The sequence below is a fragment of the Hemitrygon akajei genome, chromosome 12 (assembly GCF_048418815.1).
Source record: "Hemitrygon akajei chromosome 12, sHemAka1.3, whole genome shotgun sequence".
NCBI lineage: Eukaryota > Metazoa > Chordata > Chondrichthyes > Myliobatiformes > Dasyatidae > Hemitrygon > Hemitrygon akajei.
This window is the reverse complement of record NC_133135.1, coordinates 21452251-21476232: the sequence shown is the minus strand read 5'-3', so window position 1 is coordinate 21476232 and position 23982 is coordinate 21452251. Positions and strand designations below refer to the sequence as shown.

At 43.8% G+C, this 23982-nt stretch overlaps 1 protein-coding gene across 1 annotated transcript in view; it reads right to left on the bottom strand.

The window, feature by feature from the left end:
- Positions 1-1764: 1764 nt before the first annotated feature.
- The window catches only part of LOC140736778 (scinderin-like), a 44037-nt gene continuing 21819 nt past the window's right edge, over positions 1765-23982 (bottom strand). Inside the window, exons 8-17 of the mRNA XM_073062698.1 lie at positions 19054-19142; positions 15173-15388; positions 14942-15075; positions 14756-14846; positions 10894-11064; positions 9099-9273; positions 6414-6535; positions 6202-6279; positions 4802-4862; positions 1765-3350 (exon numbers count right to left, since the gene is read on the bottom strand). Coding sequence (XP_072918799.1) covers positions 3178-3350; positions 4802-4862; positions 6202-6279; positions 6414-6535; positions 9099-9273; positions 10894-11064; positions 14756-14846; positions 14942-15075; positions 15173-15388; positions 19054-19142 — 1310 coding nt within the window. The 3' untranslated portion in view covers positions 1765-3177. The remainder of the gene's footprint in view (positions 3351-4801; positions 4863-6201; positions 6280-6413; positions 6536-9098; positions 9274-10893; positions 11065-14755; positions 14847-14941; positions 15076-15172; positions 15389-19053; positions 19143-23982) is intronic.

The window sequence follows — 23982 nt, the reverse complement described above, 5'->3', positions numbered from 1 at the left end:
TTGACGCAGAGTTTCAAACCAAAGTTTCAGCTTACACCTTTTGCCTCCACAGACGCTGCCTGGCCCAACTTGAGCTCTTCTGCATTCTGCTCATTTGAGATTCCTGCATCTTTTTCGACTTCGTAGATAGGGCCTGTTTGCACTGCTTAGAGAAATGGTATGATTAAGCACAAAGGAACCAAGGGAATATATTTATATCAATATCATCTGGGAAGGTGCTGGCTCAAAAGCTGGCGAAAGCAGTTTCAGTGTAACATTGAAGGAAAACTTCACCAGGCTTAGCCAAAGGATCAAAAGTAAATGGGACATTGCTTTCAAAGAACTAGCAGTAGTAAGAGGGGCTGAAATGCCTTTCTTCTACTGTTAGAATCTATGAAATTCTGCAAGCAGTTGTCTCAGAAAAGCTGGTACTCTTTTTGACATGGCCTCTACAGCATATAGTCAAATGACCAGACGTGGAGGTTTTGACACAGAATGTTAACCTTAAACATGAAACTCAGTAAGAACAGTCCCTATGAGCAGGCAACTTTGTTTGTGTTGCTCAGGACCTGCTCTTTTAATTTAATTCAAATACTATGAAACATTTTAACTGTAAAAATAAATGTTTCGATAGGATTGTCTGCAGAGTCTTTGATCTCTGAGTTTCAACACAGATGTTATAAATTAACTTATCACAAAATATTTTGTGTAATGCAGAATTTTTTTTTTTTTTTTTAAGAGATACAGCACAGTAACAGGCCCTTGTCGGAATGGGAATGGGAAGTCAAATTAAAATTAAAGTGGATGGCCACTTGGAGATCCTGCCTTTTGTGGTGGATGAAGTGCTTAATGAAGCAGTTTCCCAATCTACGTCATGTTCTCTGATGCAGAGGAGGTGCTGCACGTGCACTGGGTACAGAAGACCCAGTGCACAGAAGAACTGGCCGCCCAGTTATGCTTCTGGGCCCTCAGTCGCAGCATGACAGAGCAAACTCAGTAAGAACAGGGACACCAAGTGAAGGTGTTTCTATGAGCACAGTAGTTTAGGAGAGGCCATATTCGAGTGACCTCCTGCATGGCAAGCCAGACAGTGGTCCTATGGTGAGCACTACACCTGGAAAGGAGGCTTTGGGAGATGCTTCACCTTCCTTAAGTGAGCAGGACGTCCAGCCCAGGACTCATACCATCTCCCAAACTGCAATGTCCCCTCGCCTAAACCCCAAATATGTTAACTGTTGCACTAAGTACCTCCTAAGCTTCCAGCCTAACCTCTCTTCTGAACTCAGACACTAAGTCTCTTCGCTTAATACACTCTTAGAATTAGATTGACCCAGTTTCTTGTGGGTCCTCTGTAATAGTTCCATTTTCAGTCTACTGAAGACCTAACCTCAGTCCAGCCAAATGGAATTTTCTCACACCAACCATTTACTGGGTTTCCTTTAATAAACTATTCAGGAATTAAGTCTTGAGATTTGTTTTGCTTTAGATTTTAGTTTAATATCTTATTTTTTAAAAATTTCTCTGTCTCGAGGAATGTGATTGAGTCAGGTTTTGCATTTTCTCTTAAAGCTCACTTTGCCCACCTCGTACAAAATGATTGATCCTCTCAACAAACAGGGTCTCGGTGCAGAATCCTCGTGGTGTCGTCTGCAAGCTCCCACTTCAAAGGATCATCAGATACAAGAGGGCAGCTGTAAACTCACTCTGATTGCTGTTTTCTTTAAAAAAAAATCATCTGCCCATTTCTCAAAGTCAGTATAAAATACACAAAATGAGACAGAGAAATAATTTTCCAAATAAAAAGACTTTATTAAGATTCAAGTTAAGAATAAACCAAGAATCTGGACACACATACATTTTTTTTCTCTCTGAGCCAAGCAATTCACGCAAAAGCCTTACTAAAATCCACCCCTAAAATTACCCTACGGTCTGCAAGAACTGGAAAGTCATTTGCTGGCAGTGAAAGGTGACAGCAGACAGTCCAGTACTGCATTGCTCAAGTACACCCCCCACAAGTGGAAAGAAATTCAGTTTCAAGGCCACAAAGGTTCAGAATATTCTTTGTAAATTCATGATGCTGTGCAAAAGCAATATTTTTTTTCAAAGTTGCATCACCTCTAAGGCTAAAATTTAGCATGCAACCAAAGCGTCCTCAAACCTATATATGATGCTGACTCCAAGTGCTTGCCAGTGAATAAGGCACTACCAGAGTTGACAGTGATGTTAAATGAGTGAGTGGCAGTCCGTTCACATCTTCTATTTCCAAGTCACAAACATTTACTGTACATCCCCTCACCAACTTACTGCAGGGGCATCACATACATTCCCTACATACTAAACACCCAACTTCCACAGTTCTTGTCCTATTATTTTACTGCAAGAGGCGGTCAAAACTTTTCAAATGATTTTGGTTATGAATAGCCTGGAGTATATCACGTGCAACACTGGATCGACTTACTTTCAATGGACTTCATCTGGTCAAGAGTTAAGTCAGAATTACAGCACCATTGGAAGGAATTATTGTTCTAGGTCTAGCAATAATTGGTTTTCAATAGATGAATTTTGGTGCACATATGGCAGGAGTGATACCTGTGAGTGTGTGAGTAGGGGTGGGGGAGGGGAGAGACAGGGATGTCAAACTGCTGGGTGAACAGTGGTTTTTGATGCACTGTAGGTCATGGTCTCTTTGGGCACTTTGCTATTGCTTGCCTGGTGAGTGATGAGGAGGCAAAGCCTTTTTGCTAGAATGTGAGGAGGGGTAGGGGGAGGGTTAATGTTTGGTTCTGCTTGTGTATAGGAGGGGGTGGGTCTTTTGGATCCCAACAATTTTCCTATCATTCATTCTTTGGGGTCTTTCTCCTATGTCGTGGATGTCTGTGAGGAGTAAGAATTTCAGGTTGTATATTGTATACTTTCTGTGATATTAAATAGAACCATTGAACATGTTGTAGTTTCTAAAAACAAGTCTGAACCAGCAACAGGGGAAACTTGGAAGTACATCACTGTGATTATTATGATTATTACTTGTGATGTGTTTTAGCTGAGATCAGTGAATTAAATACTCAATCACTCACGTATCCTTAAATTGTGGAGTAAGTTGCCAAATTTCTACTGGCACTGGCGAACCCAAGGCTTCAATGCATTGCAGCTAGAATATGTGAACGAGCAGAGAGGGAGCATCAGTGTATTTCCTTCACATCACTGCTGCTGGAACTTAGCTAGAGCCTTTTGCAGAGGGCTCATATCCCACATGGTTGTATCCCAAGCAAGGAACCAGCCAGTGAAAGTCAATGGCTCATTTTGCTGTTTCACGGTAATGATGGGAGTCCCCATGTCTCGTCCAGCTGGATCAGATTCCAGGTATTTCTTTGCTGTAAGAAAGCAAATGAATGAATGGAAAATTGATACAGGCTCAGTTTTACATCTGTGTCGAATGCTTCCCCCAGTTACTGAAACATCGCTCCCCCCCCCCCCCCCGGCTTCTTCTCTCCTCCCCCCCTTCTCAAAGTAAACTGAGACAGAAGAGCACGTCTGGTGAAGAGGCTTGTCGTGTCCACTCTGGGGCAGCCCACTCACCTTCAGCTCCAAGTAGCTGTTTACATGAAGCCACACCCGGGTACACTGTTTTGACTGGCGGGCTAAACCAGGTAAGGGTAGCCTCCCCCAGTGAGATAGGGGCAAGCCTATCCTAGCCTGTGATTTCGGCTCCAGCGGACTGGGCAGTGAGATCCAATGGCCAGGAAGGTGTTCATGCAATTCTTTGTGGAGAGCAAAGGGCATGACTCAGGCACAAAAGAAGTCAAGGTCATCCACTGCAACCAATGTAGACCCCAGTTGTGATGACTATTCATTCCACCGGACCCGAACATCCAAGATCGAGAGGGTGGAACTGCCCCAGGGCGATGGATTTTCCACTTTAAAAGCTCTCCTCCACAGGTTTCATTGCACTTTCAGAAGAACTACATAAATCTGATCGTCATTGTTGGATACAACAACCAATCAAAATGAGTTTAGATAACTGCCAGAACTAGATTTCTTCGCAGTAAGAAAAGAATCCAGACTTTGTGAGGAAAAATTAATTCCTTGGTCCCCACTACGTCTCTTTGCTGTAACTTTAACCCCTCTTGTTTCAAACACTTCTACACTGGAGAAATATCAATTACCCTGGCCTACATTCTTCATGGTCTTATAAAACTAGAAATACTCATGCAACTTTTCTCTTCATCTATAATTGATCAGGGTTCTGCTGAAGTGAGGAAAACACTGAAACCATAATCTTGCTTGTAAGACAACATTCAAATTGATTGAGTTAACTCTGATCACATGCACCCCAAAGATTATTTAGCCTGCATATCATATTAATGCAATATCAGTGAATAGTTCATGGTCATTCCGAACCCTTTAACACCCTACAATCTTTAGACTGTACAGTAGGTCACTGGGCCAATCTGAATTTGAGTTCAATGTACAAGTGGCCTCCTGATGAGAGATAATGATGTCCAACAACCACGATGCCTGATATTGAAAAGAGCAACTGGGAATGGAAATGAAGTTAAAGTAGGCAGTACACTGACACCTCTGAGGAGTTCACCAATCCCTTTTGTTTAAAATGGAGAAGTCCAAAGAGTGCCCCTCCACTTCTCCAGCTGACCAAAGTAATGGCTGCTCCTGAATTTTATTGTTTGTAACAATAGGGGGGGGGAAAGAGAGAAGCCAGCAATTCTGCAAGTTGTGCAGATTATATTTCAAGTATATTTCAAGCAAGTGCCACTATGACTGATTTTGCGTTTCCTGTATATTCACATCCTCCCCAGCTACTCACCGCATGTTAGGGACTCCGACTTTTCCACTTCGTTGGCCTCCTTGCCAAGCCAAAGAAAGATCTACAAAAGTACGAAAAGAGAGAGAAAGAAAAAAAGATCACATCTCCTGACAGTACAAGTGATCACCACATTACAGCCATTCCAGCAACTAAAATTCACCTGTATAAAACTCACAGATCACCACTTAAAGATTACAGGGGACGCACAGCAGTGTAGGAGCTAGTTTAACGTTAAGTAGCGTCAGCGATTTGGGTTCAATTCCCACTGCCATCTGTAAGAAGTTTGCACGTCCTCCCCGTGACTGCATGGGTTTCCTTCTGATGCCTCGGTCTTCACCCACATTTCAAAAATGTACGGGTTAGGGGTAAGTCGTGGGCGTGCTACGTTGGTGCCAGAAGTGTGGCAACCCTTGCTGATTGTCCTCAGCACATCGTCGTACTGTGTTGGTTTTTGACGCCAGTGATACATTTCACCGTGTCTTTCGATGTACATGTGACAAATAGAGCTAACCTGTACTTTCCACTCTCACAGAATATGGGTGGCACAGTAGCGCAGTGGTTAGCACAACACTTTTCAGCACCAGTAACCCCGGTTCAATTTTCCCCACTGCTTGTACTTTCTCCTCATGACCATGTGGGTTTCCTTCTGGTCCCACAGTCCGAAGACGTTCCGTGTGGTATGTCATTGTAAACTGTCCCGTGATTAGGCAAGGATTAAATCGGGGGTTACTGGGCGATGCAGGTAGAAGACCCAGAAGGGCCTTCTCCATAAATAAATAAATATGATAAAAAATTCTTTTCCAACTTTTGTTTCTTGACATATGCAGAGTTGATATAGCCTTGTGTATGGGAAAATGCCAACATAGATTCTTTCCTGGCCCCCTCTTGTAACTCTTTGTCCTGCTCCTCTCCCCGTAGTCAGAACATTTCCTCCCCCACCACCCACCATGGAGATGGCAGAGCTGAAATTTATTAATTTATCAAACTGGGAGAAATCCTGAGAGCCTGCCAGGGTTACATTCAACCTTTCCTCGGGACGAGGCAATTTACTTGTTGGTGCCCGAATAAAGTGAAAATAGAGCTAACCAGAGGTTGTAGGGATCAGGGAGGGATGTGTAGGGGCAAGAGAAAGCAGGAGCACTGACTCAGTTATTTGCTGGGATCACAGGGACAGACAGCAGCCAGCTGTACTGGAACTGGTCTGGTACCCAGGGTCACACTGGGAGATTCAGCCTGGCCAGGAACATACAGCACAAACCCTGTTTGAGGGTTAAGCACATCTGTATAACTTCAGCACCATTAGAAAGGAGGAACCGGACCATGAGATGTAGCCTGGATTTCGCACACCACAGGGGAAACTTTACGTCAGTGCACGAGACGTCAAACGAGTCACAACTTACTTGATCCCATGTGTCCAACAGCATAACATCATCAACTGCCAGGTCGTTCTGTGTGAAGTCTCCTGGGACTTCCTCAATCTAAGTGAGAAAGTACATACAGGTATTACTCTCAAAACACACCTGAAAGCCAACCTGGTAAAGCTTTAAAAATCCGAGTTTTTTTTTTGCCAAATAATTTCAAATTCTCCCACAATTCAAAAGGTTCCACTCACAACAAATGTCCCTGTTTTGTTTGAGCATCCAAACAGACGAATTGGGTGAGTAACAACTTCATTTTTCAGTGATTTAGAGGTCTGGTATTCCTTCTTCCCACCGAGCGCTTTCCAGAAACTTTCTGTGTTTGGGTAGAAAAGAGAGTGAATTATAATCCTTGGATGGAATTTAAACAGTGGTCCTTCCAACTTCCAACTGACAGGTTCCTCCAACTCTCCACATTTCTTCAGCACCACAGAGCATGAGGACCACTGCAAACATTGCATCTGACACCTGCATGGAAATAGTATTACTTGAGGTGGAGACAAATTCTTAAGACATTAAAAGAATCAAGGGTTCCAAGACCATAGATGTAGGAGCAGAAACAGACCTCTTGGCCTATCGAGTCTGCTCTGCCATTCCATCAGGGCTGATTTATTATTCCCCTCAACCCCATTCTCCTACCTTCTCCCCATAACCTTTGACACCCTTACTAATCTAGAACTGATTTACTTCCACACTGTACATAGTATGTACCCAAGGACTTGGCCTCCACAAGCAACTGTGACAACGAATTCCACTGATTCACCACCCTCTGTCTGAAGAAATTCTTCCTCCCTGTTCTAAAGGGACATCAGAGGTTGCACCATCTGATGCTTGACTCCTCTGCTAAAGGAAACATCCTCTCCATGTCCACTCTGTTGAGGCCTTTCAATATTCAATGGGTTTCAATGGCATCCTCCCTCATTCTTCTAAAGTCCAGTGAGTACAGACCCAGAGCCATTAAACATTCCTCATGTATTTACCCTCTCATTCCCGGGATCAATTTTGTCAACCTTCTCTGGATCCTCTCCAATGCCTTAGATAAGGGGTGCAAAACTGCTCACAATACTCCAAGTGCAGTCTGACCCTTATGGGGAGCAGGAAGGGGAATGGAACCAAGATCAGAGCAGCATTAACGGTGTTGAATGACAGAACAGTCACAAGAGGCTGTCTGGTCCATTTCTGCTTTTACTTTTAGATGTTGACGTGCAACAAGCTGCCAGAGGTGGTGGTAGAGACAGATACAATTAGAAAGTTTAAAATCAGACAGAAAAGGGAAAGAGAGAGATGCAGGCCTAATACAAGAGAATGGGATTAGTGTAGGCAACATGGTTGGTGCAGATGAGTTGGACTGACTATTTTGGTGCCACACAGCTCTACGACTCTAAATTGTGGCAGAGTGATTCAGAAGGACCTATGCCACTCCAGTGATAATTCAGAGTAGCAGGACGTCAAGTTAGGTTGTATAGCATAAAAATCATAGGACAATTTGGCCCAGAGGTGTACTACATGGGTAGATCACAGTTGAAAGTAAATTTATTATCAAAATACACTTGTGTCACCATATACAACCCTGAAATCCATTTTCTTGTGGACATTCACAGTAAATACGAAGAAACAACAAAATAATAATAATAATAATAAATAAACAAATAAACAAACAAACAAACAAACAAATAAATAGATGAATAGATAGATAAAGCAGAAAATATCAAGATCACGAGAAGTCCTTGAAAATTAGTGCATAGGTTGTGGGAACAGATGAGTGTTGGGGTGAATGATTGGGGTGCTTTGGTTCAAGAGCCTGATGGTTGAGGGGTAATAATTGTTCCTGAACCCGGAGGTTCTTGTACCTCTTCCTTGATGGCAGCAGCAAGAAGAGAGCATGACTTGGGTGGTGGGGGTCTCTGATGATGGACACTGCTTTTCCTGCAATAGCACTACATGTAGCTGTGCTCAATGATGGGGAGGGCTTTACCCGTGATGGTCTGGGCTGTATCTTTTTGTAGGCTTTTCCATTCAAGGGCATTGGTGTTTCCATGCCAGGCCGGGATGCAACCAATCAATATACTCTCCACTGCAAATCTATAGAAGTTTGTCAAGGTTTTAGATGATGTGTCAAATCTTTGCAAACTTCTAACACTGCCATGTTTTGTCATAATGGCATTTATGTGCTGAACCCAGGACAAATCTTCTGAAATGATAAGACCAAGGAACTCCAAATGATACCATTCCATATCACTGTTTCCCTTCATTACATTTACACTAGAACCTCTGTACATTACATGGAGAGGAAGAAGAACTCAGGGATTTGGAGAATGGAATTAATTGTGTCATAGACAAGGCCAAGTGTCCCTTCTGCACTACATAGTTTCTTGCTCATTTGATCCAACTGGTTTACACTCAGGAGATCCATCTTCCATCACTCTTCATCTGACACCACCTACCCAGCCCTTCCAGTGAGGCTGGAGATCTGTCCTGAAGTTGGGGAACTGTCCAATGTGTGTGGGTGGGTGGGTAGGAGGGAGGAAAGGACCTTGTTCTGCTGTGATTATTTTGTTGTGTTTGCATTGTTCTAAGTATTGTGGGCATGCTATATTGGTGCTGGAATGTGCTCCGGGTTGCCTGCAGTCCATCCTTGGGTGTGTTGGTTGTTAACACCAATGAAGCATTTCACTGTATTTCCATGTAGGTATGACATAGGCCATTATAGCAGAATTAGGTCATTTGGACCATCGAGTCTACTCTGTGGTAAGTAAATCTGAATCTATTCACCATAACTACTCTTTGCTAGAGAAGTTTGTACTCTAAGCACATCCTGATGAATAAAAAAGTACAAAAAGAAAAGCAATCCTTTGTCTTAAAGGAATTGAACACATCACCTGATTCGTTTCCTTCTTGGATCTCTTTTAGACTTCCCTTCAAAACACCGGCCACCATCTTGGCAGTCTTTAATTCACCATCACTAGCACCCACGCCTTTCCAAATATATGTCTCCTGAGGTGTCTTCAGCACAAACGCATCATTGCTGTTGAGAGACTTGGCATCACTATTTACCTGCATATCACAGACATAAATAAATATTGGATGTTATAATGTACCAGCAACCCAAAGATGGGCAATAATTTCTTAAAATAAAGCCCCTTAAATAGATTCAAACCTTTTCAGCTTTCTTAACAGGTTCAACTAGATCAAATGGTTCAATTTAATATCAGAGAATGTATACAGTATACAACCTGAAATTCTTACTCTTCACAGACATCCACAAAACAGGAAATCCAATAGAACGGATGACAAAACATCAAACCCCAAGGCCTTTCTCCCCCACGCACAAGCGTCGACCCTCCCCCTTCCCCCACATGAACAGTAGAAGCACTGACCCCCCACCCCCACTCAGTATCTTGGTATCTCAGACAGGCTCTCTTCCCCCCGCCTATCGAGGAAGAGAAAGGTCGCCCCTGTAACACAAGAATGGAGACCAGAAACTCGCTGTTCCAATGTACATAGAAGGCCACTTAGCCCAAAGGGTCTATGCTGGCTGTCAGAGATATCGTTGTGTGACTTATTTGCACGGGACTGCACAGTGACGGAAAGAGCATTAAATCATAAACACAAGAAATTCTGCAGCTGCTGGAAATCTTGGGCAACACACACAAAATTCTTGAGGAACTCAGAAGGTCGGGTAGTGTCTATGGAGAGGAATAGACAGTTGATGCTTCAGGCCGAGACCCTTGCTCGGGACTGGAAGAGGGAAGATACTAAAATAAGAAAGTGGGGGAGGGGAAGCAGTTTAAACAAGTGAGTGAGACCAGGACAGGGTGGGCAGGGTAATGGGAATAAAGTAAGAAGCTGGGAGGTGACAGGTGGAAGAGGTAAAGGACCAAAGAAAGAGGGATCTGATAGGAGGAAACAGTGGACCATGGAAGAAAGGAAAGAAGGGAAACCAGAGGGAGGTGAGGAGAAGAGGAATGGGGAATGGAAAAAAATAGAGAAGGGGAGAACAGGGAGAGAGAAGAGAGAGCAGTGGCAGGACTTCACTGCTGGAGGTGCAATCTGTCTCTGACCTCGGCTGCCTTCAGCTCCAGGCTGAGACTTTTCTCACAGCCGCTGAGTGCCATGGCTCCCCCTTCCCCACCACGATTTTAAACTCCATTTCTCTGCAGTGTCCCTGCCTCCGTCATGGTCTTGGCTCAGGTCCCAGCTACCAACCGTTTGAACGGTGAGACAGGTGCTCACACACCCCAACACGCTCGCCCCACCGAGCCAGCAGGGTTTTGCACTCAACCAGAGGAGATCAGGACGGCATCTGTTGAAGGCAGATGAGCCCCTAGCTCTGTCATTTGGGGACAGGCACACCGGCCACAGGTTGCCATTCCAGTGCAGGGCAGACCTCCAGCTTCTCAGGCCTTCTCCTCCTTTGCCCCATCCCAACCCAACAGCTCAAAACCAGCATGGAGCAGATCTAACATCATTTAAAGGAAACTCCAGCACTGAAATGGGCCCTTCTACCCATCTAGACTGTGCTGTACTATAATTCTGCCCAGTCCGATCAACCTGCACGCACTTCATAACCCTTCCATCCATGTACTTTGACTGATCATCCTTACTTCCTTCCACACAGTTCACAGCGTTAGGATACGGGCAATGTCACCTTTGCATTCCCTCGACTTCACTTACCTCAACGGCTCTGCAAGCTCCCGTTGAGCTCAGCCTGATGTGGAAAAGTCGCACGGGTGCCGCAGAGGTTTGGCCACCCTTCCTGGAGGTCCCTCCGAGGTGCACGATGACTGGTTTGTCTTTAAATATGCTCAGCAGGTGAGGAGGCTCCTGACCCTGAGTGACCCGCACCTAGGAGACAAGGAGCAGCCCCTCTCAGTAACAACAAACATGTTGGGGGAGAAAAGCTTTGGTTCCAACCTACAGCAAACAAGGCAGTGAACTCGGTGAGAAAGCACTGGATTGATTTTTGATCTGACGCAAGAAGCAGGAGATCATGTTCAAGTGAGAAAAAGAAAGACGAGCTTTACTTGCCGGATGTGCATCGAAACAAACATCATTTGCATTAAAGACCATAACAGCCAGTGCCAGCACCTAACGTGCCCTCAATTTACTAACCCGTACATTTTTTTTTAAATGAGGGAGGAAAGCCACATGGTCATGTGGAAAACGTACAGATTCTTCATGGACAGTGGTGGGAATCGAACCCCCTATCCCTAGCTGCTACACTACCATGTCACAGTGGAAAGGAGGAGGTTGGGCAAAGGCCCTAATGAGTCCAGTCAGCTAATCCCACCCAATTAAGATGGTGACTGTGAACCATGGCGATGTGTTGCATGTGGTGCTAACAAAATCTGCAGCCTGGAGTTTCCCCTTAAGCAATGACCTTTTGAACCGTCTTAATGAACAAGTGATGTCCCACAACCTGTCGACTCACTTTTGAAGACTCTTCATCTCATGATCTCTTTATTTATGGCTTATTTATTTGTTATTACTATCTCTTTTGTATTTGCACAGTTTGTTGTCTTTTGCACAGTCCTGTTGGGTGTGATCTTTTATCAATTCTATTGTGTTTCTTTTGGATTTACGAAGTATGCCCGGAAGAAAATGAATCTTGGGGTTGTATATGGTGACACACACGTACTTTGATAATAAGTTTACTTAGAACTTGAATTGCCCTCACTTCAGTGGAAGCATAGTAATGAAATTCCTAGCAGGTGGAATGTTTTGGGAGGAACAGTACTCAAGACAAGGCAAGATAGCGGCTATACTTCATTAGGAGTTTGAAGAGATTTAGCATGTCAACAAATACACTCAAAAACTTCTATAGCTGTACCATGGAGAGCATTCTGACAGGCTGCATCACTGTCTGGTATGGAGGGACTACCACACAGGACCAAATGAAGCTGCAGAAGGTTGTAAATCTAGTCAGCTCCATCTTAGGTATTAGTCTACAAAGTACTCAGGACATCTTCAGGGAGCGGTGTCTCAGAAAGGCAGCGTCCATTATTAAGGACCTCCAGCACCCAGGGCATGCCCTTTTCTCACTGTTACCATCAGGTAGGAGATACAGAAGCCTGAAGACACACACTCAGTGATTCAGGAACAGCTTCCTCCCCTCTGCCATCCGATTCCTAACTGGACATTGAATCTTTGGACACTACCTCACTTTTTAAAAAAAATACAGTATTTCCGTTTTTGCACTTTTAAAAAATCTATTCAATCTAGGTAATTGATTTACTTATTTATTATATTATTATTTTTTCTCTCTGCTGGATTATGTATTGCATTGAACTGCTGCTGCTAAGTTAACAAATTTCACATCACATGCCGGTGATAATAAACCTGATTCTGATTCATACAAGTTTTCAAGCAAGGATAGTTCCTGTGAACATTGCACATAGAACTTTTGGAGAGATACAGCATGGAATCAAGCCCTTCAGCCCATTGAAGGTGGCTAACCATCCAGCACTCATTTACTAATCCAAATGTATTACTTTGATTCTCTTCACTTACTCATCAAACCCCATCAAATTTGATCAAAACACACATAAAGTGCTAAAGGATCTCAGTTGGTCAGGCAGCATCCATGGAAATGAATAGACAGGCGACATTTCCGGCAGACACCCTTCTTCAGGACTGAGAGGGAAATCACACTGGGGGAGCAGAGAGAGGGTTTCACTGAACACAAGTCAAAAGGAAGATTTAAACTTCTTCGGGGTAGGCATTCCTCGAGGACACTTTACAGTGAATCAGCAAATCATAAATAAGAGAAAGTCTGCAGACACTGGAAATCCAAAGCAGCACACACAAAATGCCAGAGGAACTCCGCAGGTCAGGCAACATCTATGAAAATGAATAGGTAGTCAACGTTTTGGGCCAAAACCCTTCTTCAGGACTGATGTTCATCTACAGACTTGGGACAATTTACAATGGCCAATTAATGCACCAAGCTCCACGTCTTTGCCAGAGGAGAGATCTGATAGAATTTTATAAGATCACAAGTGGTATAGATTCTGGCTGTCTAACCTGTTCTTCTCCCTGAGGGAGGATGGCATGGTAGCATAGTGGTTAGCACAAGGCAGCAACCCCAGGTTCAGTTCCACTGCTGTCTGTAAGGAGTTTGTACGCTCTCCCCGTGACCACCGAGGTTTCCTCCAGGTGCTTTGGTTTCCTCCCACAGTCTAGAGACATGCCACATGGGACTAGCTGGGTGGCGAGGCCTTGTTTGGCCAGAAGGGCCTGTAACCATGCAGAATCTCCAAGATAAAAAAATGCCAAATACTAGCGAGCAAGTACTTTCAACAGGAAGGGAACGTTTATAGGGGATATGTGGGGCAAGATTTTTAAAAAACTCAGAGTGGTGGGAACCTGGAACACACTGCCAGCTGAGGTAGAAGAAGCAGATACAATAGTGGTGTTCAATAGGCTTTTTGATGGGCACATGAATATTCAGGAGATGGAGGAATATGGATCATGTGCTGGCAGGAGGGATCAATTTGGCATCACGATCATAATCAGGTTTTTTATCACTGACTATGTCGTGAAGTTTATTGTTCTGTGGTAGCAGTTCAGTGCAATACATGAATATACTATAAAATAAGAAATATATATAATTAAATAAGTAGAGCAAAATGAGAAGTAATAGTGAGGTCATGTTCATGGGTTCATTGTCCATTCAGGAATTGATGGTGGAAGGGAAGAAATTGTTCCTAAAATGTGGAGTGTGTGTCTTCACGCTCCTGTACCTCTTTTCCGATGGTAGTATTGAGAAGAGGGCATGTCCTGGGCACTGCCTTTTGGAGGCATCACCTGTTGAAGATGTGGTCAGTGGTGGGGAGGCTAATGCCATGATGGAGCTGGAAGAGTTTGCAAACCACTGGAGCTTTTACCAAATGCGTGCAGTGGCCCCCTCCTCACCAGACTGTGAGGCAACCAGTTAGACTATGGGTTGATGGGTCCGTTCTCTGTATGTTCCTCCAACAGCTTGGTGTGCATGGTCCAACTACCTTTGGTGCTCTGCATCCAAATAGAATCAACTCTACCAAAGGCAAGCACTACATAGACAAATCCATTTATCTGAAATATATAGCTTCCATTTCAATTGCCGGAAGTGGAATACATTCAGAATTCATTATCACATGTATATTGGAACATACAGTGAAATGTGTCATTTACGTCAACAACCAACACAACCCAAGGATGTGCTGGGGGCAGCTCACAAGTGTCATCACACATCCCGCGCCAACATAGCATGCCCACAATGCTCGGCAGAACACAATGAGCAACAGAACAACAACAACAAAACAACAAGCCCCTTTCCTCTCCCCCACCCACCTACATGGACAGTCCACCAACTCCATGACAGGCTTCGGCCTCAGCCACTGGGCCACAACTTCCGGACTTCCAATCGACCTTTATGCCTCGAACTTCGGTTTCAACCCCCAGACTAGCTGATGACAGTTCCCCATTTTAAATGTTAATAAACAGAAATACATGAGTAAGAGGATAATTGATAGACATAACAAGGGTCAAAACATACCTGGACAGGCAAATCTTTCATCTGCTGATCAAGTTCAACTGCAAGGGCAGCTGATGTTCCAAGTTCATCTGTTGTGGCCTTGCTGCCTTGCCTTAAAAAGTAAACAAACATTTTAAAAAAATATCCCGGCTAGCTCTCCTAGTCTGTCCAAAATTACCTCTTATGTGCACATGAACGGAGGCTTACCAAATGTAAATGAGATGTTTCTCTGTGTCACCCGACTTGTAAGTGTACAGGATAAGGTAGCAGTCTCCACCGTAGAACTGCCCATAAGATGAAGGGTCCACAGGTTCTTTCTTGAACCCCTCAATCCGCCAGATCTGCAGGAAGACAGTGAAGACATTTTCATGCTGGCCACCAACTCCAGAACCTCGTGCACAAAGGTACAAACTGTACTGCCGACTATTGACTTGTTACCTGGACCTTGCCCGACCCGTCATCCACCATGTTGTATTGTGCGGCCATGGCTGGCGATTCATGAAGCTTCTTGACATCAAAGGGGACTGATTTGATTTTGGCAACACTGCCAATACTGTACACTTTCCCAAGCCCTTTGGTCTGGCCTACCACCTTCCAGTCGGAAAAGAACTGAGTGAACAATGGTGTCTCACCATTCTCTACGAGAATTTCAATCTGTAAGAGAAGGAAAGAGTGGAGTTTCAGTTTATCACGGATTTAACCAAATCAACAAGTAGATTAACAAGTATCCGTGTTCCACTGGGCCAAATAAGATGCACCTCAAGTAAGATCCATCAGTACAATGAGATAAGCACAAAATATTCTGCAGATGCAGGAAGTCTTGAGAAACACACAAAAAGTGCTGAAGGAACTCCACACTGCTACCGGAGGAAGATGCCTGCATTCCGATGGTCTCCCTCTCTCCCTCAATGCTGTTGGAGGATGGTGCCAGATATGTGGGTTTTGGGCAAGGTTTATTGATGTGGTTTGTGGACTGGACTCTGTAGTTCACATTATGATGCGTTTCTGGCTTCAGTCACTCCTTTTTTTGTTGTGACACACCAAAAATGCTGGAGGAACTCAGCAGGCCAGGTAGCCCCTATGGAAAGGCCAACTGTTGACTCTTTTCCAAGACGCTGCCTGGCCTGTTGAGTTCCTCCAGCGTTTTGTGATTTCCTGCATCTGCAGACATTCTCTTTTCTTGTTGCTAATTTGGGCGATCTTGAATCAGGGCAGCTTGCAGATTATGAACACTGAGCTGAACTGAATATACTTGGACTCTTTCGACTGTTTTTTTTTTGCTTTTTGCCCTCCTTTTTGTTGTAGATTGCAAAATTTGTTTTTTTCTTGCATGTGTGGGGTGGGGGGGGGGTTGACACTTTTCTTTGAACTGGCTCCATGGTTTTCTTTGTTTTGTGACTGTCTGGGAAGACGAATCTCAGGGTTGTATACTTTGATAATAAATGTGTATTGAATCTTTGAAGTCAGGCAACATCGATGGAGGGGAATAAACAGTCAATGCTTTGAGCCAAGGCCCTTCAGCATCATAGATGCTGCCTGACTTGCTGAGTTCCCCCAGCATTTTATGCATGTTACTCAAGAGTTTTAGCATCTCCAGAATTTCTTGTGTGTAATGTTTTAGGTTTTTTTTGAACAGTAGAATAATCGAGGAAGTGGACATTACTTGTGAGCCAGAGCCACACCACACCCTCTGCCTACCTTCCTATCCCTCTGATATAACGTGTAACCTTGGACATTCAGCTCCCAACTACAGCCATCCTTCAGCCACAATCCAGTGATGGCCACAACATCACACCTGACAAACTGTAATAGCGCAACAAGATCATCCACCTTATTTCTTCTACTCCGTGCTTTGAGATATAGCACTTTGAGTATTGTATTTGCAACCCTTTTTGATTCTGCATCCCTAATGCACTTGCTGGCTGCAATTATGTCCTATCATCTGCCTACCCTTCCTGACAGTCTGACTGCATTCAAGCTTTGCCTTTTTACCATCCATCTCCACCTTATCCTGAGTCCCTTCACTCTGGTTCCCATCTCCTGCCAAATTAGTTAAAACCTTCCCCAACAACTGTAACAAACCTACCCATGAGAATATTGGTTCCCCTCGGGTTCAGGTGCAACCCTTCACTTTTGTACAGGTCATACCTCCCCAGAAAAAATCCCAATGATCCAAAAACTTGAAGCCCTGCCCCCCCCCCCCCCCCCACCGCACCAGCTTCTCAGCCACACATTCATCTGCCAAATCATCCTGTTTCTACCCTCACTGGTGTGTGGCACAGTCAGCAATCCAGAAATTACTGCCCTGGAGGTCCTGCTTCTCAGCTTTCTGCCTAGCTCTCTAAATTCTCTCTTCAGGACCTCCTTGCTTTTTCTTCCTATGTCATTGGTATCAACTCATACCAAGACGTCTGGCTGCTCTCCCTTCCAAAATGCTGTGGACGCGATCCGAGATGACATATCGGAAGTCTAGTTATGGGATGAGGTGGAAAGAACCAAAGTAACTGTGGCACGGTACTGTACTGTGGAGGCACGATCTGCCACAAACAAACCCTGTTTTGGAATGGAGAACTTCAAAACAGGCACAAAGCTCCTTGTTTGCTTTCACCAAGACCCCTGCTACTGTTGTCAGTTTTGGTAAATGATCCCTCACCCAACCTTGCGCAATATAGCTAGTCCATGCACCTCTGGCTGTGTGAAGGACAAATACTCTTAAAAACAAATGTTGGCACATAACACAGTTACTGTAGCTTTGATCTGCATATCTAACCAGTGGATCAACATTAAATACAAGAAAAAAAAGAGCAAAAATTAAGGAGACAAATTTCACACACGGTTTGATAGATCATGCATGCATGCATGCATGCTGACTCACACACACATCTACCCAATGACTACAGTTATATGGAAATAACTTCATCTGAAAGAGGAAATGTGCCCTTGCAGAATTCAATGCTAGAAATGGGTAGCTGTACAAAAACGTATACCCACAACAAATAGAGCGGGAAGAAGTGAGACTGAAAGATTAATCTCCAGTATATCCACCCATGAGCTACCAGACGTTGAAACTAAATTAAATGGACCAGAATGCATTGACATCAAAAGTGTGATGTCAGATTCGACCCCACCATTAATCTGCATTTGGGGATTAATCTGCTGGTGAACTTTCTGGAGTCTGTCCATGTTGAATCATTTGATAGTTTATGGGATGCCGTTTTAAGGTGTTCTCTTATTCACTTTCAGTGGAACATGGCATAACAGATTCTGAGGGGTGGGGAAAGGGGGAAAAACATTTTTTTAAATTACTTATCCTTTTATATTTCCACAGGACTACCAAGCAGTTAGGGCGGATGAGGAGAAACATATAAAGAAATTCCTCTACAATGATTACTGCCCATTAGTAAGTAAGATAACACGACAGCTAAATAGAATGAGGTAGTTTTCTATTAAAATGCGCGCTTGACTGAGATTTAATTATGGTCACTGAAGTCCAACTTTAGCCACAGTAACCTGATCAAAAACTACTTAAGGAAAGAATTGATCGGAGAGGTTGTGGACTCCATTTGGGACACTTTAGGGTTCACGTTGTACACCTTCCTGGATGCTGGTTACTCTTTTGTCTCTGCTGCTTTTGGGTGGCTTGATCAGGGCAGTCGAAGAAAGCTCTGCCCTGCGGCCTGCATGGGCTACTGGTGGCATGCTGAACTACACGAAACTGAATAATACTGGGCCTGTAGTTCAACATTTGATATTCTCTGCGCTTTTTGCCGTTTGCACAATTAGTTCTTTTCTCACTCTTTGGGTGTGCGTTGTTTTCTTGAACGGGTTCCATGGTATTTTGTTGTTCCGTGGCTGCCTTCAGGAGAATGCATCTCAGAGTTGTATATTGTATACATACCTTGGTAATAAATGTACTTTGAATCTTTGACTCCTACTTTTATATTTAAAGTAAGACGTTCACGATCCTTTTGCAAATGATCCTCACTTTTGAGGACCGTACAACTCATGTTCTCAATATTATTTATTATTATTAACTTTCTGTAATTGCTCAGTTTGCCTTCTAATGCACGTTGTTTGTCGGTCTTGGAGTTTTTCATTCATCCTTTCGTGTTTATATGCACCTACTGTGAATGCCCGCAAGAAAATGAATCTCAAGATAGTATATGGTGATATGTAGCATGTATTTTGTTAATAAATTCACTTTGAATCATATATGGCCTCTTCCTTTTGACACAGGAAATGATAAAACATTTCCACAGTTGCAGTCACATACCATTAGCTCCAATTGAAGAATGAAATGCTGGAAAGTTGTCATTTACCTGTGTATTTTTTGAATATTTGCGTGTGTTAATGAAGAACTCGCATGTTTCAAATCCAACCTTCCGTTCAGACTTGCTAGCAGATTTTCCTGAGGAGAGAAATACCTGTTTATCTATGAGCTCTAGGGTATTTAATCCAAATTACATCTGACTCACCATTTATGAAGCCATTACCCCTGAAAGCAGGGGTTCACAACCTTTTTCATGCCACGGACCCCTGCCCTAAATGCCAGCGTGACTAATCGCCTCAACAGACTCAGACCTCTTGCCAAAACATTAGCAGAAAAATTCAAAAAGGATCCTCTGCATGTTACACAAGAACAATCATGTTAAAATCGTTGAAAATGAATGGGAGTTAGCTTTTCTTTTGCTGCCTCTTGTTAGATATCATACATCATATAATTAGATGTCATTTAAAACTTCTGAAGTAGACCACATGCACTGTAATGAAAAATCAATTTGCCGCACACAGCCTGTTCCTTACGAGTAGCACCATTTCAGAATTTTTCAAAATGATGCCTCCTGTTTAAAATGGGAACTTGCTAAGCGCCAGCAACACTCGCATAAATCATGAACTGTCTTGCAACGCCTCCAGCTTCACCTTTAAAAGCTTTGGTTATCTGCATTTAGAATATTGTTTTCAGATCTGATCATCTCCATTTCCTCGCTATTTCCTTTCTTCTCTTCTGTACTTACACAGTATGCCGTCTTTTGCACATCGCTTGTTTGTCCGCTCTGTTTGACACGGTCTCTCATTGATTCTATTGTGTTTCTTATATTTACCGAGTATGCCCACAAGAAAACGAATCTCAGGTTTGTATATAGTGGCATATATAGAATATGGAAGACTACAGCACAGGTACAGGCCATTCGGCCCACAATGTTGTGCTGAGCCAGCTAAAAAGCAAATCAGAAACACCAATCCCTCCTGCCTACACAATGCCCTTATGCCTCCATCTTCCTCACATCCATGTGCCTGTCCAATTGCCTCGTAAAAGCCCCCACCGCCACACCAGGCAGCACATTCCAGGCAACCACCACTCGCTGAGTTAAAAAGCTTGCCCCTCACATCCTCTTGAACTGACTTTGACAAGAAATTTACTTTGAACTTTGTTTTAGGAAGGATGTGGATGCTTTGGAGACGGTGCAGAGGAGGTTTACTAAGATGCTGCCTCACTCAGAGGAGAGGTTGAATAAAACTGTTCTTTGTAGAGCGGCGAACACTGAGGGGAGATTTTATAAAATTATGTGAGGCACAGCTGGATACCCAGTGTCTTTGTTCCAGAATTAAAATGTAATTATTGTTGCACTTATTATTACCATGTACGTACACTGCTTACTCCGTGAACTTCATGCTAACAAACAATTTCATGGTACCCTGGTGCCTCAGGACCACACCACCAAGTTCAAGAACATTTACTACCCCTCAACCATCAGGCCTTTGAACAAAAGGGGATCACTACACTCATTCTACTTCTGGTGTTCCCACAACCAACAGTCTCACCTTAAGGACATACAAAATGCAGGAAAAACTCAACAGGCAACATTTCAGGCCAAGAACATTCATTCTCAGTCTGAAGCATCAACTGTTCATTCCCCTCCATAGATACTGACTGACCTGAATTTTTCCAGCATTTTGTTTGTGTTATTGGAGGATCTTAACAGGTCAGGCAGCATTTATGGAGGAAACTAGACAGTCAATCAATAAGACCTTCACCAGGGGTGAAGGGTCTTGACCCAAAGTGTCGAACATCCATTTCCCTCCATAGATGCTGCCTGCTGAGTTCCTCTGGCAACTTGTGTTGCTCTACATTCCATAAACTGCAGTCTCTTGTGTCTCCTTGGTGACAATTGCCTCATCATCAGATTAAATTGTAAATCATTGAAATCAATTCAAATAAAAACATTAAACTATTTCTTAATTGGGACAAGTAACAATGACTTGGATAACTTTGCCTTAAATAAACAGGGTACACTGCGTACATCTTGTAGATAAGGATAGGTATGATCTATACCTGGCTCACCTAGGGAGGACTGGACTGTGGGATCCAGTGAGTCCACATCCAGCGCCCACGGGTACAGAACACACTGAGACAATTGTGGCTTTCGGCACACCTACAAGCTCGCCCTCGGAGTGACCGTGTCAATATATTTGCAGGCGTGAGCAGAGCCCGCACCAGGATATGGTGCCACAGTGGTTAGCTCAACACTATCACAGCTCACAGTTCCGAGTTCAATCCCAGTTCAATTCCAGCGGTTGCTGGAGTGGCACTGCTTGAAGGACCAGACGCTCTATCACTAAAACTCTCCAAACCTCCATCACATGTGAAGCCTGATCCAGCCAAGCAACGATTCCCCAGGTAGAAGCTTTTAACTGAACTCACAGATAGGACACTAAAGCACGTTGGCCATTCAGCCAGTCTAGTCAATGCTAGTCAATTCTGTCCCATCTACCTCCACCCAGCCCATGGCCCTCCATACTTCTCTCATCCATGTACCTATCCAAACTTCTTACAATTGAACCTGCATCCACCACTTCCACTGGCAACTCATTTCACACTTACACCACCCTCTGAGTGAAGTTCCTCCAACAGTTTCCCCTTACATATTTCACACGCCCCCTTAAACCTATGGCCTCTAGTTCTAGTTTCCCCCAACCTCAATGGAAAAAGCCTGCTTGCATTCACTCTATCTATACCCTTCATAATTTTGTATACCTCTATCAAATCTCCCCTCATTCTCCTGCGCTCCAGGGAATAAAGTCCTAACCTATTCAACCTTTCTCTATGACTCAGGTCCTGAAGTCCTGGCAACATCCTTGTAAATTTTCCCTGCACTTGTCTAGTTTACTGATATCTTTCCAGTAGGTAGGTGACCAGAACTGCACATAGTACTCTGAATTCAGCCTCAGTGATGTCTTGTACAACTTCAACATAACATCCCAACCCCAGTAATGCCCCCCACCCTCCCTCTCCTTCACCTTTCCCTTTCTCACCTTATCTCCTTGCCTGCCTATCACCTCCCTCTGGTGTTCCTCCCCCCCTTTTCCCTTTTCCATGGCCTTTTGTCTCTTTCATCAACTTACTTCCCACCTCTTTACTTCATCCCTCCCCCTCCAGGTTTCACCTATCACCTTGTGTTTCTCTCTCCACTCCCCCCACCTTTTAAATCTACTCAGCTTTTTTCTCCAGTCCCACCACATCACCTGTACACTTTTCCCAGATGCTGCATGGCCTGCTGAGTTCCTCCAGCATTTTGTGTGTTTTGCTCGGATTTCCAACTCCTGCACTCAGTGCCTTGATTTATAAAGGCTAACGTGCCAAAAGCTCACAGTTGGACCCTATCTACCTGTGACACCATTTTTAAGGAGTTACCAATCTGTAATCCAAGCATGCTTGCTCCCAATTATACCCTTTTGTACCAGTGCACACAGAGATAAACTGGAGCCAAGATTACAACCACAAATATCAAGCAGAAACAAAAGTCACAGCTCATATAATTATGGAGTGCCTTTGGTCTATGACACAAGGCTGCTTTGAATCCACAGGGACCGTGTCTATTTACCACTTGTGCTTCAGGAGGAAACAATAAGTTGTACATCTTATCAAATTCATCTAAGCCCGACACTTGTTTCTGGAGAGAGATCGTCACTCAAGGTTTTTAACTCAACAGGAACGTGTCTGAATGCAGTACAAAAAAAAACAAACAGTGCAGTTAAAAAGCCGCTTTTTTGTCAACTTTCTTCTTCTTAAGCAACCCCTGGGAATGGAGGATGCCAGCCCTACACCACAGAACAGAGGAGATTACAGACTTGGTCTGGAACAGATCCAAGAATCACACTGAATGGAGAGCTACTCTGTTGGGAAACCCTCAGTACAAGCCTTGCAGAATGGTGGACTGACATACAAGAAACTCCTGGGGACTTGGTGAAACACAGAAGAACAACAGGTCAGATACACAGGATGATTAACAGACAGCCTCACAATTAGCCGGTAAAATTATTGTGTCTAATCCAAAACTTTGTATCCAAACTGATTTAAAATCTAAGTTATCAAATAGGAGAGGATGTAACTAGTGAGATATAGAACACTCAATTACCAGAGTCGTGCCCCATGACAAGCTTTAACTATCTTTGTGAATCATGTTTACTATCACCGGCATGGGTCATGAAATGTGCTGTTTTGCAGCAGCAGTATAATGCAATACATAGAATATACCAAAAATTACAGTAGGAAATGTGCATTAAATAAGTAGTGCACAAAGAGAGCAGAAATAGTTCATGGGTTCATCGTCCATTCAGGGACCTGATGGCGGAGTGGGAGAAGGTGTTCCTAATGCTGAGTGTGTGTCTTTAGGCTCCTGTACCACCTCCCTGATGGTAGCAGTGGGAAGAGGGCATGACATCGGGATACCAGTGGGAATTTACTTCAATTGCCCTTGTCAGATGCCCAGTATCCACTGATAACTGTGCTGTTTTCTTTTACATCTCTTATTCATGCAGTCTGCACCTGAAAGCCAGGATAACATTTAAACTTTGGTTCCTCATAAGCAGTCCCTTGGAATTTGGCATCAAGCAGCTGGTAACAGTTGGACCTAGGGCCTAGGGGCAGAGGTACCTGACCCTCAACCACAGTCAGGTTCCTTCAGGCTTGATAGCAGGGTTCTGGTGAATGTTGGTGAATAGAGCGACTTTGGGGGTACAAGGACATCATTCCCCAAAACTGGGAACACAGTTAGACAGGGTAGAGATGAGGGTCTTTAGCATGCTTGCTTTCATCAGCTGAGGAACTAAGTACAAGAGATGGGACATCGTACACTCCAGATTTTTTATATTGTTTCAAATAGCATGTCCTCCACAGAGCCCTGATCTCAACATCACTGAGACAGTCTGGGATTACCTGGAGAGACCAAAGCAAGCGAGACAGCAGA